The sequence below is a fragment of the Propithecus coquereli genome, unplaced genomic scaffold, assembly GCF_000956105.1.
Source record: "Propithecus coquereli isolate 6110/MARCELLA unplaced genomic scaffold, Pcoq_1.0 Scaffold753, whole genome shotgun sequence".
Lineage (NCBI taxonomy): Eukaryota > Metazoa > Chordata > Mammalia > Primates > Indriidae > Propithecus > Propithecus coquereli.
Genome location: NW_012153652.1, coordinates 489,500 through 504,914, shown reverse-complemented (window position 1 = coordinate 504,914; position 15,415 = coordinate 489,500). Strand labels below are relative to the sequence as shown.

The following is a 15,415-nucleotide window of genomic DNA, read 5'->3' as shown; positions in this document are numbered from 1 at the left end:
GGTGGGGTGGGCAGGTGGAGTGGGTGGGCAGGTGAGGCAGGCAGGCAGTTGGGGTGGGCCTGCAGTGGGGTGGGCAGGTGGGGTGGGCGGGCAGGTGAGGCAGGAGGGTAGGTGGGGTGGGCAGGCGGGGTGCCAGCCCCGACCGAGAGGGTGTGCGGCAGAGCCCAGGCCCAGGCTTTGGCTCTGGCTCCCTCACATTAGGCTGTGAGATTTTAACTTTCAGCATCAATTCTTTGATTTAAAATGTGGTGGGACGGATCTGGGCCCGGTCCGTGCGCCCCTGCCTTTAAATGCACACTTCAGAATCCCTGAGGCGCTCTACTCTGGATCTCAAACCCCGCCAGCTCTGGACTCACAGAGGCGGGAGGCTCTGAGGAGCAGAACGGCGTCTCACCTCTTCCCCCAGGGCACTGGGCCCAAGGTCGAAGTGACCTCACAGATATGAGGCTAACACGGTCTAGACTAGAACAAACGCCCTATGTTTTCCTAAGTTCCTAAGTGTGAACGCATCTGATCCCGTACCCGACGGCCCTGGAGCGCCCACTCTGCTCTCACGCTCGTCTGTCCACAAACTGCTCCACCCAGAGCAAGGCCCGGTTTGCTGCTGAGGTCTGGCCCCGTCTGCAGGGAAGATGACTCAGTCAGCAACGGAACCGTCTGGGTCTGAGCACCACTGGGCTGTGACCTCCGGAGCAGCTCCCTCCTCCCTCAGGGCCAAACGCAGCCAGAGCGCACGCAGAGACGCCGGGCCTGATCCACGGTGGACATCTGCATCCGCGTGCGCACGGGAGGAGCCGCTGTGCCACGCTTAAACTCAACGCTTCCCTTCGAGGGTCCGTTTCAAAGGGTGAGCTCGGAAGTGCTGCACTTCAACACGGATGACCCTCGGAGACCCGACCCCGGAGCCCTCCAGCCACCTGCCCCTAAGGTCCCCCTGAGGACACACCCCAGCAGAGGTCAGGGCCCCTCCGCACCTAGTCAGGCCTGGTCACCGCGCCCCAGGGCCGCAGCCAGCTGGCGCCAATGGCCAGAAGCCAGAATCCTCCAGCCAGAGCAAGTCGTCTGAGGTCACAGGGACGTGGGCGGGTGGGAAAGGACCAGCAGAATCGGTGGGGAGGGGAGTGACCAGCTGCCGGGCAGACACGCTACAGCACTGCAGACCTGAGGATGCCCAGCCGCCAAGGAAGACGTCGTAAGCCCGGGAGCCCCCCCTGGGGCTCTGCCCGCGAGACCTGTCCGTCTGCCACGTAGGACCAGAAAAGGCCTGTTTCGTGTCTCCCGCCGTCCCTGGTGCAGGAGGAGCAGCGCGGCCGGGTGTCCGGCTGGTGGTGAGAGGCAGCCCAGCGGGCCGGCGCCCAGCGCGACTCCAAGCGACGTTTCCACTCAGTCCCAACTTACTTGTTTCGCAGCCAGATGATCTCGGGCTTGGGGTTGCCTTCGGCTCTGCAGGTGAAGTAGACCGTGTTCCCCGAGGTGACGTCTGCGTCCTGGGGCTCGGACGTGATCCGGGGCCTTTCTGTGCCCAACAGGGAAACAGAACCTGTCTCAGTCTAGAACTAGGAGTGAAATTAAACGAAGAGCCGAGCAAGTCTGCGTGTTCGAGAGCAAACCGCGCAGTCCAAACACACTCTCCGCCACGGACGTTCCCCGCGGAAGTGACAGGCTGGCTTCTCCGCAGAGACCCACCGCAGCGCGGACCTCTCGCTGTTCATGCGTGAACAGCTCAGAGACACGGCGCGGAGAGGGCTCCAGACGGCAGCCAGCGAGTGGCCGCTCTGGGCGCTTCAAGAAATGGAAAGAACTGAGCGGACAGACACTCCACAAACGACCATTTTTGGTGAATAAAAGAACAAGATAGTACTTCTTAGCTAAAGAGATGCGGGAAGAATAAATCTCCCACAGCACAGGCAGGTGTCGGGCACCAAAGCTGGCGCAGTGGCTCCCCCTTGCCCCACAGGTGCCCCCACTGCCCTGGGGATGGGGGAGGGGCTGCCCTCCCCCCCCCCCCGCCCCCCACCAGCGCCTCTGCCTCTGCCAGGAGCCCCTGAGGGCTGCGGCTCCCGCTGGCCCCGAGCGCCAGGCCTGAGTGGGAGCCGCCCTCGCTGTGCCCACGAGCAGGGGCCGCCTGCACCCCTCTCTGCCAGTCCCTGGACGTGCTCATCCGTGTCCCTCCCGTGTGCATGCGTGAGCACCGCCCGACCTCTCACTGCGCCGGCACCGCGGGTCCCACCCAGCGGCCACGGGACAGACCCTCAAGTCAACGAGGGCACGGCCGACGCAGCGGCTCCGGGATCGAGTCCTCCCGTCCCTGCAGTCTGCGAGCCCTCTCCGTGCCCCCCGCAGCTCGGGCCCTCCTGTCGCCGTGGGGCTCTCACTGTCCCCCACCCCGGGACTGCCAGAAAGAACTTTCCGGAGCACAGGCTCATCGTGGCATTTCCCAAGTCCCTGGATCCCCACAATGTCAGAAAAACACAACGGGGACCACCTCGTCATTACCGAGGCCGCGCAACTCTGAGTCTCTCAAACCACCACGTGTCCCCCCGCGCGGTGGACTACACGGCATGGGGAAGACATGTCGATGAAGCCGCGCCAACCTCAGGAAGGAGCGACAGTACGATGGGGCCGCAGAGCCCGACCTCGGCCACTCAGCTGCGAGGCCGTGAGCCGCGTTCTTAGGGAACCGCCAGGACACGCGAGCTCACAGGAACCTTCGCGGCCACCACGGAGGCCTCGCGGGGCCTCGGGGGCTCTGGACGGAGCCCCCAGAGCAGGGACACAAGGCCCCTGAGCCCCCCGACCACGGTGCGGCCACCGACCCTGCAGGGGCCAACCCCCGGGGGGACCCCCGGCCCCGTGGGGGCCAAGCCCACTCACCACAGTCCAGCTCTTCTGGGGTGACCGTCGCCACGGACCGACCCTGGACGCGCCTGGGGTACTCGCAGGTGGCAGCCGCCTGCGCGTTCCCGGACTGCGCGTAGGCCTTCAGCAAGTCCGCCAGCCACAGGATCTCGCAGTCACAGCGCAGCGCGTTGGAGTCCAGCCGCCTGCGGGGGGCAGAGGCAGCCGTGAGACCCGGGAGGGGGGACGAGGGTCGTCACCTGTCCGTGCAGCCAGACACCCGGTGGGGGCCGTGAATGGAAACGAGCTGCTCAATAATAATCACAGCGGCGACCTGCCGCGGTTATTCGTTCTCGCAGAACCCTGGGCACTTTAGCACCGCATGCTGCCTCCCTCCGTCCTGGAACTTCCCCGGCGTGACCGGGAGCGGCAGCTCCGGCTGGGGCTGATGCCTGAGCCCTGCGGGGTCCTAGCCATCCTGGGAAGCTGCTGGCAAGAGCGTCCTGGGCGCCTGACATGCCTGGTCCCAATGAGGGGACACAGCTGGACTCCGCGCACCCTGGGTTAGATCGCCGCTTCTGCACGAGGGGGGAGGTCTCCCGGCAGGGGCACTGGCTGGGCAGCCTGTTCCCTGCAGGGCTCACGGCCTCACCCAGGGAGGCCACACCGTGTCTGCTCCCTGCGGGGGCCTGAGGCCGGGCCCCACCCGGATCACAGAGCTTGGGGCAGCTGGTGAGACCCTCGCTCAGTTCGCACTGGCCCAGTTCACACTGGGCAAGTTCACACTCACAAAGGCCAGTGACGGCCCCGGGAGCAGGAGCCACATGCCTCCTATCTGTGTTCCCGCAGGACGTCAGCCTGGAGGAGACAAGGGCACGGAACCGGCCCCGTGACCAGGTTGCCCTCTCCCTGGCGGGCACGGGCGCGTCGCTACAGACAGGACCACTTGGCTGCACCTGGTTCTCAGGTGAGGCAGCTGCGAGGTGGGCAGGGTCTGTGACCTGCGCCGGGCACCCTGCACCTGCCGGGCGCCAGACCCCGCAGTCCCCTGCAGAAGGCCACGGAGGACTGTGGGGCAACACGTGTGAACTGGGACGGGCATGGCGAGGCGTGTGACACCTGGCCACTCTGTCCAGGCAGGGCAGGAAACCCAGGGACCTGCAGGAGCCCCCGCCCTGCCTGCTCAGAGGAGGGCGGCCGGGGAGGCCTGTGGGGGTGGGGTGGGCAGCGGGCGCCGGGGCCGGGGTGCTGGGGGACGCGGGTTCGACAGGGCGGGTGTGGTGCCGGTAAACCCAGCACAGAGTCTAAACTCGGCGTCCTGCTGTGGGAGCAGCTGCCGTGAGCGCGGGGTGGGGGGAGGGGAGTTCCCAGACACTCAGTGGAGGCGGGAACGGAGGGGCCGGGGTCTGCCCTCTGCCCGGCTCCCTGTTACTTTCCAGGGCGCTGGTCTGGCAACTTCTCTCGACTTCACGTGTGCAGCATGGTGGGTTTACCCTGTCCCCACTCAGGACGCAGGCTCTGCTAGGCCAATGACACGTGTGTCCTGAAGGAAGGAACCCTACGGCGCTACGGAGGCCCAGGGCTCACCCCACGGGACGGGGACAGCAAGGCACCGCGGACGCGTTTCTGAGAGTTTCCTGTTCCTCCCCAGGGTCCAGTCCGGCCGACTGAGCAGCATCAGACTGAAAATAACGGCCTTGGAGGCCACGAAGGACGCCCCCCATCAGCAAAGAACCCGCGACTTCTCCAGCAGCACTGAGACGCCCAGCGCTGACACGAGACGTCACTCAGTGTAAAGAGAAGCCACCGTTGGGTCCCGGAGAACACGGTGGGCTCCGTCTGCGCGGCCTGCTCCCGCTCTCGCTACGCCCAGGGAAAGGGACGGGCACGGTACGGAGACTCCCTGCAGACTGGTTTTGTTTTCAGCAGGGACGTATGCGTGGGATTGAAACTCCACGTGAAGAATTCAAAGACGCTTTCTACGGACGTCTCACTGGCCCATCACGGGACCAACCTCCTGCCACTTCCCTGAGCCACCGGCCTTGTCCCGCACACGTCTGCACACCCACACGCGTGCACGTGCGGGATGCACATTCCCAGTGTTAAACCTTCACGGTGCCCAGTACACGGGGCCAGGGGAACGGAAGACACAGAAACGAACACGGCTTTGTACGAAGGCAACACGGAAAGCCGTGTACTCACAGTCTCTTCATAGATTCCAAGTGGTTGAAGGTCCCTGGAACCAAGTGTGTGATCCGGTTGTTGTGTAAGAATCTGTGAAAGAGATGTTATGACAATAGAATGTTGTCTTATTAGAAGTCTTTCAAATACTTCTTCACTGTGCAGACAGGAATATAACTAGTCAAATACATCACCTTCCAAAAAATCTCAGTGACTGCATTTATTTAACACAAATGAATTTGAGAATAGTGTTTAGTCCAGAAAAAAACTGGATTTTCCCCCTAGTTTATCACCATCCCCAAATAACAAGAAAACTATAAATCCCGCTTCTGAACTGGCAGACGAGGCATGCAGAGTTTGCACCCGTTTACAGGCATTTAATAGACATTGACCTTAATTCTGCCAAAGCCAGTGACGAGACTGGGGCTGAGGGTCCCAAAATGGAAAATCAGGGGACAAAACGCAACTTACAGCCTTTCGAGCTTTGGCAAACGCTGAAATGACTCTGGGTCCAAGGTCTCTATCTGATTAAAGTGCAGGTATCTGCAGAGTTTAGAAAAAGAAGAACACAATTTAAACAAATTTCGTTTCTCCTACAGATCCAGCTTGCTCAGAAACTTGTTCGAGTCATTCAGATCTCATACGTCGACAGGCAACTCCCCAGATTTCCCACCGTGGAGACAAACACACACTCAAGATCGAACACAGCGGAAAACTGGCGCAGACGCTCGCGCGACTGACGGACCAGGTGAGGCTGGGTCTGGCCCCGGACGGGTTTGCTTTGCGCCCACGGGGCACGGTGGCCACGCCCGGCCCTGCTGTCTCTGCTCTCGAAATATCGATACGTGGCTCTCACTGACAGCACACAGGCAGGTGTGCCCGTACCTGCCTCAGACCTGTTAACCTGCAGGTACACCATGGCCGGGATAACGTGCGTTTCATCCTGACACTGGGCGCACTGCCAGACACAGACAGCTGCAGAAACGATCTCAGAGAGCAGTGGGTTAGTAAGGAAGACGACCGGTCTGGTCGAGGGCCCCTGGGGTTTATACTTCCTCCCACGTAAGTGTCCCCTACGTCCACTTTTGCACGGTCCTAGCGGGACTCGTTTTTCTGATTTTCCCGACTGATGTTCTCACTCTGTGAAGTGGGGGGTCTTTTCCTCTCAAGTCAACAGAGATCACCCTTCTAAGTGGGCGTCTGCAGGGGCCCTGCCACAGCGAGAGGAGGGTCTCCAGGAAGGACCCTGCCAAGGCCAGCGCACGTTGCCAACGACCATGTCTACAGCACCAGGGACAGAACCAACACCGCAGTTACCGGACTTTACCGTGAATCCAAACGAACGCAAGTCTTTCCAAGCCTCCTGCCCAGGGATCACTTTTACTCGCTTTTCCAGATCACTGTCTCCGCGAGGGCACCGAGGTTCCACTGCTAGGGGCCCACCCTGCCCTGGCCAGCTCCCGGGGCAACACCCCGCCGCGTCCCTGAGTCTCTGGGCGCCCACAGCCGCTCCTGAGACGCCAGCTCCGCCGCCCGCCCGCCCTGCCAGGTCAGGGACAGGCCTGTGCCCAGCAGCCCTGCGCGAGAAGGGGGCAGGAGAGGAGGGAGAGTCGCTCCCAGTGACTCTCGGGCGGGCGTCTGACTCACAGGTCCCGATGAGACGGGATCAGACAGATCTTCAGGAGCCGCACGGAGCCTCCCCAGGGTCCAGCCCGTCGGGGCAGACAGGAAGCGAGTCCAGAGCAGAGCGGGAGGGAGCACCAAAGCCAACCGGGTTAGGAAAGGTGGGTGCACAAGCCCCAGCGCAGAGCAGTTCCGCTACAAGCCTCCACCTAGACGCATGGCACAGCTGGCCAGCAAGGGGCCGGGCTCAGAATCAGGCATCTGCCTCGAAAGGCGCCAGGACAGCCACTGTCGGGGCGTTGCAGGGTCCTAGGGAGGCTGGGGCTCCCGGCAGCCTGGGCGTCACCCGCCCCTCCCTGAACAGCTGAGGAGACCGAGGACCTGAGACAGGAAGTGACTCCCCACGTACACTGAGGCCATCGATGAATTCAAATCCACATTCCCTCACTCTGGCCGGGAGTGTTTTCCGGCGGGAGCCTTTCTGGACCGGAGGTGCTTGGCAGGCCCTGGGCTGCCCAGAAGGCACGACTCCGGGTGCCCTGGGAGGGGGTGGAGTTGGCAGGGATCCGGCAAGAGCCGCCCCTCCCCAGACACACTGAACTCTGCAGACACCGGTGGGCGTGTGTGACCCGCAGTCATGGTGGACACGGGCCTCTCCTTCCTAGACAGCGCCCTCCCCAGAGCGGGGCCCGGGCCTCCCTCGGTGTACCAGACGTTCACGGAACGAAACCAAAACCTCTGCAGCTGAGACGCTGACTCTCCTAACCCCAGTTTAAGTGAGAGCAGCCGACAGACCCAGACGCTCTCCAACCACCGGAACCGCCGGGCAGAACCTCCCCTCGCTCATGCACAGACGCCAGTCCTCCTTCCTCCCGGTTCCTACTCGGACCCGGGCCCTTTCTTCCTCCAAGACAACACTCAGCTCACCTCCTCGGGAAGGCAGGTGGCACCCCCGGCCTCAGGGAGGACCCGGGTTGTCTGCGGTGACGACGGCATTTCCCCCACTGTGTAACACACAGCGTGTGCAAGCACTCGCTCCTCTGAACGCTCCTGCGCTGGTGTCTGTGCGAGGACAGACTGCTTTTGTTCAGTCCTCTGCGAAGCGGAGGTCACACAGCCCTGACGGACAACGTCCTCCCAAACATCCGTGCCCCGCACAGCGAGCACGGAAAGCCACGCTTGCTCGAGCAAATGCACACGGGCGCAGAACAGGAGCACCTGGGGCCCAGCACACGGCTCCGGGGTGCGTCCGCTCCCGGCTCTGCCGCACACCCTCGGCAAACAGCTCTGCGCCCGGTCAACCGAGGAAACAGGAAAACACACAGCTGCGGCAAAAGAATGCCACGCCGCATCACAGCAAACAGTGCTTCCATCCGTGCCCCCAAACGCTATGACAACCCGAAACTCCCTCCTCGGGAACTGGACCGTCCTACAGAGGGAAACGTGACCGGCTGAGCAAACAGACCGGGAAAAGCCTTTTCCAGGATTCCCTACTGGAAAGCCAACACCCGACTTCACGGCAAAGGACCACTTCACGTGTGGACAAAGAACAAGGCACGTTCAGTTACAGACGACATACACCCACTGGAGCTACATGGGATAAAAAGCAGTTGTGTTCTCCAGAATAATGGCGTCGCGATCGAGGAAATTAAACTGCGCGTGTTCGGTCGCAGACAGAAATAGCGCACGATGCAAGCAGCCTCCTCGACCCGGGGTGCCCTGGGCTCCTCTGCCAGGAAGGCTGACTTGTTCGCACGTCTGCCCCCCTCAAATCGTGACACGGGAGTCGCTGGATCGATCTTACTGTTCTCAGTCCCATGACTCAGGGCACAGACCCAGGCGCTGCCCGCAGGAAACCCAGCAGGTGTCCGCGGCCGGTGCATGGAGGGCAGGGAGACGGGGAGCCCCAACCCACGGCTGCTGTCCTCTGTCATGCACCTGCTCCCTGCACCCACCAGCACAGACATGCATCATGCAAACAGCAAACTCGGTCCACCGTTCCCTGCGAGAGCGGAGAGGCGGCGCGGCGGGAACCGGAGCGCGAGGAGGGGGCACTTACAGTTGCTCTAAGGAGGCAAGTCCCTGAAACGCTTGCCTGTCAATTGCCTGGATCTCATTCTTGTACAAATAGCTGAAACAAGAAACAGGGAGTGTTAGCGCACAAACGTGAGGTCACGCTTCAGACGGAGAAGCCGCACTGACCCGACACGTGGAGACGGTTCCTAACCGCGGCTGCACCGGAATGCAAACAGACATTCCGCAGCGGGGCAGCTTCCCCCGCGAGGGCCGCCCGTCCCGTAAGTCTCAAGTGGCTCAAAGCGACGGGCCCAGCAGGAGGTGGTCGCACCGTCGCTGCGTGTTGTCAGGTGATTCAGACGTGGGCACTGGGCCAATGATTGCTGACAACACGCTTGCTTCAGAGCCTGAGAAAATAAAACCACGTCCCCACAAACACGGACATGCCTTGGTTCTGCGAGTCCGCGACTGACGCTGACACAGTTCTGCGATACCCGGAAGGGCTTCGGGGGTAGACGACATGAGACTGAGCATGTCCTGATACTCGCCACCCAGGGTCCCCTCCCCGAGAACAGCGGGCACAAAGGCGTGCCAGACGAGTCACGTAACTGTCCACCACCTGCTTCTGCGCGGTGTGCAAGCTCAGGAAGGTTTTTACATTTTTAATGGTTGAAAATTCCAAAAGAGGAATCCTATTTTGGGACACATGAAAAGTTTATGAAATTCAGATTTCAGCGTCCACAAATGAAGTTCTGTTGGACCACGACCACACCTGCTCTTTCAGGTGTCGTCCGCGCCGCGTCTGCGTGGTGGCAGAGCTGAGCGGTCGCGGCAGAGACAGCACGCGACCTGCAGAACCGCAGATGTGCCCTGCCTGGTCCTTTACAGAAAAAGCCTGAAATAATCAATCGAGGATAAAGACTTCCGCACAAAAATATCGCTCTTCCAAAACAGCCATGGATTTGTGCACGGTGGGTCCACGTATCTCGGAGACGACTTGTGTCAGCCAGCTCTCTGGGAAACACGGCTCTATGCAGCGGATCTTTGGGGCCCCCGTAGCGCTGTGGACCACAGGTGGCGTCTGACTCATGCAGAGACGCCAACCACACCCTTCTAAGGGTCCACCTGCCTTCGTCTCCGATGCAGGTGGGCAGGTAAGTCAAAGTCCACACTTTCCTACACTCGCTTTAGGCAGAAACTTCTCTTCCAACTGATCACTCAATGGCCTAGTCCACTAAACAAACAGTATGTTTTGTCTTAATGCCTGTAATATTGCCTATGTCACTTGACAGAAGGGCAAAGTGTTTTACTGCATGTTAATTACTAATGTTTGGCGCAGGATCCAGTTTAATAGGACCTGCTCTGCTACCTTTAGTTATTACAATTCATCCAACCGGATCTCACTTCTTCCCTCCGCGCAGATTTGTGAGGTGGCCTCGTGAAGATTACACGCCTCCACATCCACCAGCCAGAACCCCGGCCATCTGCAACCAGCGCCCACAGCAGAGCCTGGCAGGGTGGCTCCTGCCGCGGCACGGGTTTGGATCCTTGAACTGCCACTTCCTGCCTGGGTGACCCTGAATAAGATATCAGCCTTTCTGTGCCCAGTTTCTTCTCTGCAAAATAAACAAATCTGTAAACAGCTCTCGGAATACGGCCTGGGACGCAGTGACTACTGCTCAGGTGAGAGCTATTGCTATCACCACTAAGAAGGCAACTCTGAATGGTTTTGTGCCCACTCCTCAAGCACGAAACAGAAGCAAAATATCAAAGCGAACATCACTGTGCATGCACTTTAAAAAAAATAAAGGATCTTTTTAAAGAATACATAAAACAATTGAATCAAATTAGTATGTATGAATGTATGTTCATAGAGACATTGGAACATTATCTGTTTCCATAAGAATAGCTGGGTATTAATCATCTTCTAATAATAAATTATAATTTTCTATATCATTGTAGAGTTTATCCTTTGAGTATCAATTCTATCTCAATAATTACTCATTAATTTCATTGTTAGGAAAATATGAATCAAGTAATTGGGGTTTCAGGAGATAAGAACTACTCAACTTCTAAAAATATACTTTGGTACTGACTAAATAAAAATACAAGGCTAAACAGTCAATAAACTTCAGGAGAATTCCTAAGTATTTGAATTATACTGTTACGAAGCTTCCTAAATCAGTGTGTATCAAAATGTACCCCAGCAGCGACATCTGAGGACTTAGGGGCAGGAAGCTGGGAATGGCCAAGAGCTGGATTAAGGGGTCACCCGAGGCCTCTCTCTGCACAGACGCCCCCACCCCGCGTCTCCACCTGAATCTGAGTCAGGACTCATCTCCCTGCACCCCCGGCCTGCTGAGTCCCCCACACCCGTGCCGCCCACTGCCGGGCACCAGGGATGAGTGATGGTGGGAGAGCGGGAAGGAAGGTCGGAGCGAGACACTGGGCTGAAAAGAGATGTCTCGAGTGAAACAGAATATGCCAAACTACTTAACGTGGAACATATTCGCAGGGTACGCAGTAAACTGCTCTAAAGTAATTCAGAACCAAAAGCAAAAATAATATAAGACACACACACACACACACACACACGCATGCGCACACACACACACACACACACACACACACACATGCTGGGTATCAGCCAACTGAATCTACTCTCCAGGAAACAAAAAGCTTTCTTCTGGAACTTGCCCTGTACTTAAAATGCCCAAAAAGAGGGTAAAAAAACAAACAAAAACTCGAAGAATAAACAGAAGGCCTGTCTCTCATTTTTAGAATGAGGGACAGGCTTAGTAAAGTTCATACAGAATTTAAAATTAGCACAATATGCCAAAAATAGTGGAGAAAACATGTTAATATATAATGCTTTTGAATATCTTCACTGAGGAAAATATATTTTAATAAACAGAATTAAAGGTAGCTCTGTAATTAAGAACCACTGATACAGCTAAAATCAAAACCGATTTCAGAATATGCAAACACACTAGCAGAACTTTTTAAAAAATCAATATATCTCAAAAGATGTTTAGGCTGTTATGACATAATCTCCGATAATAACAACTGACACGAATCCCTTATTAAAAATGGCTTTTTTCGGAAAATCATCGAAGTCCTAAAAGTTAGAATAATTGGCCCAAAGCACATGGCACACATCGGCTCTGTGTGGAGCAAGGATGTGCCGAGTGTTCTTAATCTTCCCAGTTTTAAAGTAAGTGCCTGTGCAGGACAGAACACCGTGTTTCTCAGGGAGCTCGTTTTCTCAACTGCAAAACTGACTTCGATAAGCAGAAGTGTAAATGTTAATAAATAAGTTAACTAACATAAATTATTTTTAAGTGAAATAAAATTTAACTACAAAAAAATAACAAGTAAAATCGAGTGGAGGAAGACAAGAAAACCTGCGGGAATCGGTGATGTTCCGCAGGAATGAGTACCGTGCACTGTGTCCCCCTGCACTGGGACGGCGCGGCCACCGTCACGCTGGACACTCCGCACGGCACAGGCCAGCTGCCCGCGTGGGCACTGAACACTCCTTATGGGTAGAGGCATCACTATTACTCCCCCAGCGATTCTCACAGGCTCTGCATTGTAACTTTACTGAACCTCTTTTACTGAAGGCTTAGTAACTAAACACTAAAAATCCCTAATGTAGCACTTTATAGGGATGAGAACTCATTTAAAGAAACCTCAAACTTCCACTCACCTTCTGAAAATAAAGCCTCTTCAGATGATACGTTTATGGTAATTCATACACAGTATGACATTTGCTCTATATTTAAGTAACCTGAAAATAGACAACGTAAGCTTTCGGGCTAAAGAACTGGTCGTTAACTTACAGATACTTCAAATTCTCCAAGTCCTCAAACGCCCCGCCGGGTATCCTCCTGATCTGATTGTTGTTGAGGAGCCTACGAGAGAGTATCGGGAAGGATTTAAAACACACAGCTCCAAAGGGCTACGGAAGCCTTAGCAACGGCCATACGATGATGCAGCCATGGAGCTCACTGCGGACACTCCATGAAGGCTAAACTAACACAACAAGCAGTGTTCAACCCTTGTGGTTACAAGTCTGCTCAAACAGTGTCCACATCAGTCCACGTTCTTCCACCTTTATCCACAACAGAGGAACAACTCCTTCTCCCCTGCACAAAGGAGGGGCTGCATCTTCCTCTTACTCTGGCCAGGACCGCGGCCCACGTGGAGGCAGAAGTCTAGGCAGACGCATCACTGAGGTGGGTCCCAGAGCCAAGCATGGTGCCTGCACAGACAAGGACCTGGCATGCAGAGCAGACAGGTCACCTGCCCTCCAGGTCGCACAGCTGACAGGTGCTGGTCATACCCGGCCCCCATGGCCCTGCACCTGGGCCAAATATCCAGTTGGGGCAGAGGAGAAACCAGCTTCCCACTAGCTGGGCGTACTGGAAAGAGCCCGGGGTCTGGTGCAGCCCCCGGGGATGCTGGTCCCGCCAGCCCCTCAGACCACCCCGGGCTCTGAGCCCTGGGGCAGGACCGCACAGCCTGACCCTGGCTGTGTCCCTGCTGAGCTCAGAAGCACCGTCCTGCGCAACTTTGCGATGCAAGAAGTGACGGGCTCATGAGCCACCCTGACCCAGGAGGCAGAAGAGATGCTGGAGCGAGTTATCCACACGAGGACAAGGGGCAAGCCTGGCCGTCCACGTGGTCCCCGGTCTGCAGCAGATGGGCGCACAGGCGTGGGGCCAGTGGACAGGCGCACGGCCCGGTGGACAGGTGCACGCTCCCTCCTCACCTTTCCCCCTCGTGCCGCTGACCCTGCGCAGTCGGACCCACCTACAGGCAAACAGTGTACGGATTTCTTTTTCAACTTACAGTGTGTTCAAGTTTCTCAGCCGCCGGAAGGCTCCAGGTTGGATCTCCCTAATTCTGTTAAAGCGAAGATCCCTGTGAAAGAAGAAGAAATGCATTTGTACGTGAAAAAAAAAATCTGCAAACATCACGACTCCCGTGCTATTATTTATTCTTCAACAGTCGGTTTCAAAATGGCGATAGGGCATCTAAAAAATTAAATCCTACAGATCCCCCCCTTGGATAAATCTTCTCTTCACTGAGGCTAACACATACACGGACATTGATCTGAATGACGACACGACGGTACCACGTTATAGAAATTCATTTAAACACTCACTATGGGGAGATAAAAACTGCGTTAACTACCTGCACATCCTGCCTTTGGCCAACCCACTCAAAAGTGGATGTCAGTCAGTCTCGGGATAATAAACACAGGTCAGACTCGCACATGCTCAGGGAGAGAGCGGTAGTGCCTGCGCAGTCGTGTGAACGCTTCAGAGTCAACCCCAACGACCTCATGGGCTGGAGTTGGGCTGTTCGTACCTAACCACCTGCAGTGTCATTTCAAAGACGTGTAGACAGTGTCTCAAAACCACACGCTAATTCAGCATGCACGCTGGGAAAACAGGACACCTAACCTGTGGGTTTTAACCAAATGGTTCCAAACAGGTTATACTCTAAGTAAAGTCAAATGCGTACTGCTAAACATATGCTTTCTGAGCAGCCCAGGAGAGGGCAGAGAGCAGGCCAGAGACGGAGTCTGGGGCTGGCCCAGAGCAGAAAGGCCTCAGTTCCCGGAGAGGATGCCCAGAGAGCAGGCGGGAGGCCCTGGGGGCACCCCACAAGTCCAGGCGCAGGACAGATGTCATGGCAGACGGGAAGTGAGGACTCACAGAAATGGCCACTTCACCCTCCTTAGAAGGCCCGTGTCCATCCAGAATTAAAAACTAAAAATGCAAGAAGTCTGAAAGCCACTTGAAAATAAACAGAAAGTCCCGTTTTCTTTATCAAATAGTCTTATAAAAATACCCCCCTTACTCGCAGGCCCAACCCCTTCTATCGCAGTCCAGAAACTGCCCCCCACACTCGCAGCTGCAGTCCCCACCCCAGGGCATCGGAGAGTGACCTCGTTGGGAGGTCAGGCCTGCACAGAAGGAATCAAGTTAAAACAGGATCACGGGTGTCTTAGGACATTTACTGAACTCTTAAGATGTTTATACTCCTTTAAGGAACCTGATTGTTTTGAGCCAATTCACCCATCGCCAATGATTTATAGAATTGGTTCTAGTTCATGGTTCAGTAAGAGGCTTCTCAAAAAGCAGGCGAGTCACTGAAGTTGACTGTGTTCGCCCGGGGCTGGCAGGTGAGCGTGGTCCTCCCAGCGCCAGCCGCCTCCCGGTCGGCCTTCTTCCGCGGGGCCCATTGTCTGGCAACACTGTCCCCACAATCCCCTCCTCCAGCACTGATGCGTTTGTTTTTAACTAAATGAGATTCTAATTTACTTCCCCGCGGAGCTGCCGAGGGAAGCGCAGAGCGGGAGGGCCAAGGCGGAGGGAGGACAAGGCGGGAAGGCAGCCGCCCAGGGTGGAGATTTTTAACGACGAATCAGTCAATATGTAAGATACGGACACACTATTTATCAGGAACGAATTCTGACTGGCTAAGACCGTAGCATAAATTACAAACGACTGGAAAGCAGGTCTCTCACCTGTGACACAGAGGACACGGGGGTCTCCCAGCAACTGAACGCGAAGGAAACGCCCCCCTGGGATGTGGAGCCCCAACTCTCAGCGGGATCTACCTGCACTTATATCTCCAAGAATCCAAGCTTCCCTCCGAGCACGGAATGGACCGGACACACTCATCTTTTGACTCCTGTCTGCCCACCCAGACCCACGCTCAGACCACAGAGGAAGACGATGGA

General features: G+C 56.7%; 1 protein-coding gene across 2 annotated transcripts in view; it reads right to left on the bottom strand.

Annotated features, from left to right (window-relative positions):
- The window catches only part of PXDN (peroxidasin), an 84,268-nt gene that overhangs the window by 31,003 nt on the left and 37,850 nt on the right, over positions 1-15,415 (bottom strand). The window contains exons 2-8 of one of the 2 annotated variants that reach the window (XM_012662176.1): positions 13,513-13,584; positions 12,501-12,572; positions 8,702-8,773; positions 5,491-5,562; positions 5,041-5,112; positions 2,875-3,044; positions 1,399-1,516 (exon numbers count right to left, since the gene is read on the bottom strand). In XM_012662176.1, coding sequence (XP_012517630.1) covers positions 1,399-1,516; positions 2,875-3,044; positions 5,041-5,112; positions 5,491-5,562; positions 8,702-8,773; positions 12,501-12,572; positions 13,513-13,584 — 648 coding nt within the window. The remainder of the gene's footprint in view (positions 1-1,398; positions 1,517-2,874; positions 3,045-5,040; positions 5,113-5,490; positions 5,563-8,701; positions 8,774-12,500; positions 12,573-13,512; positions 13,585-15,415) is intronic. The other variant, XM_012662177.1, reaches the window with a different exon arrangement.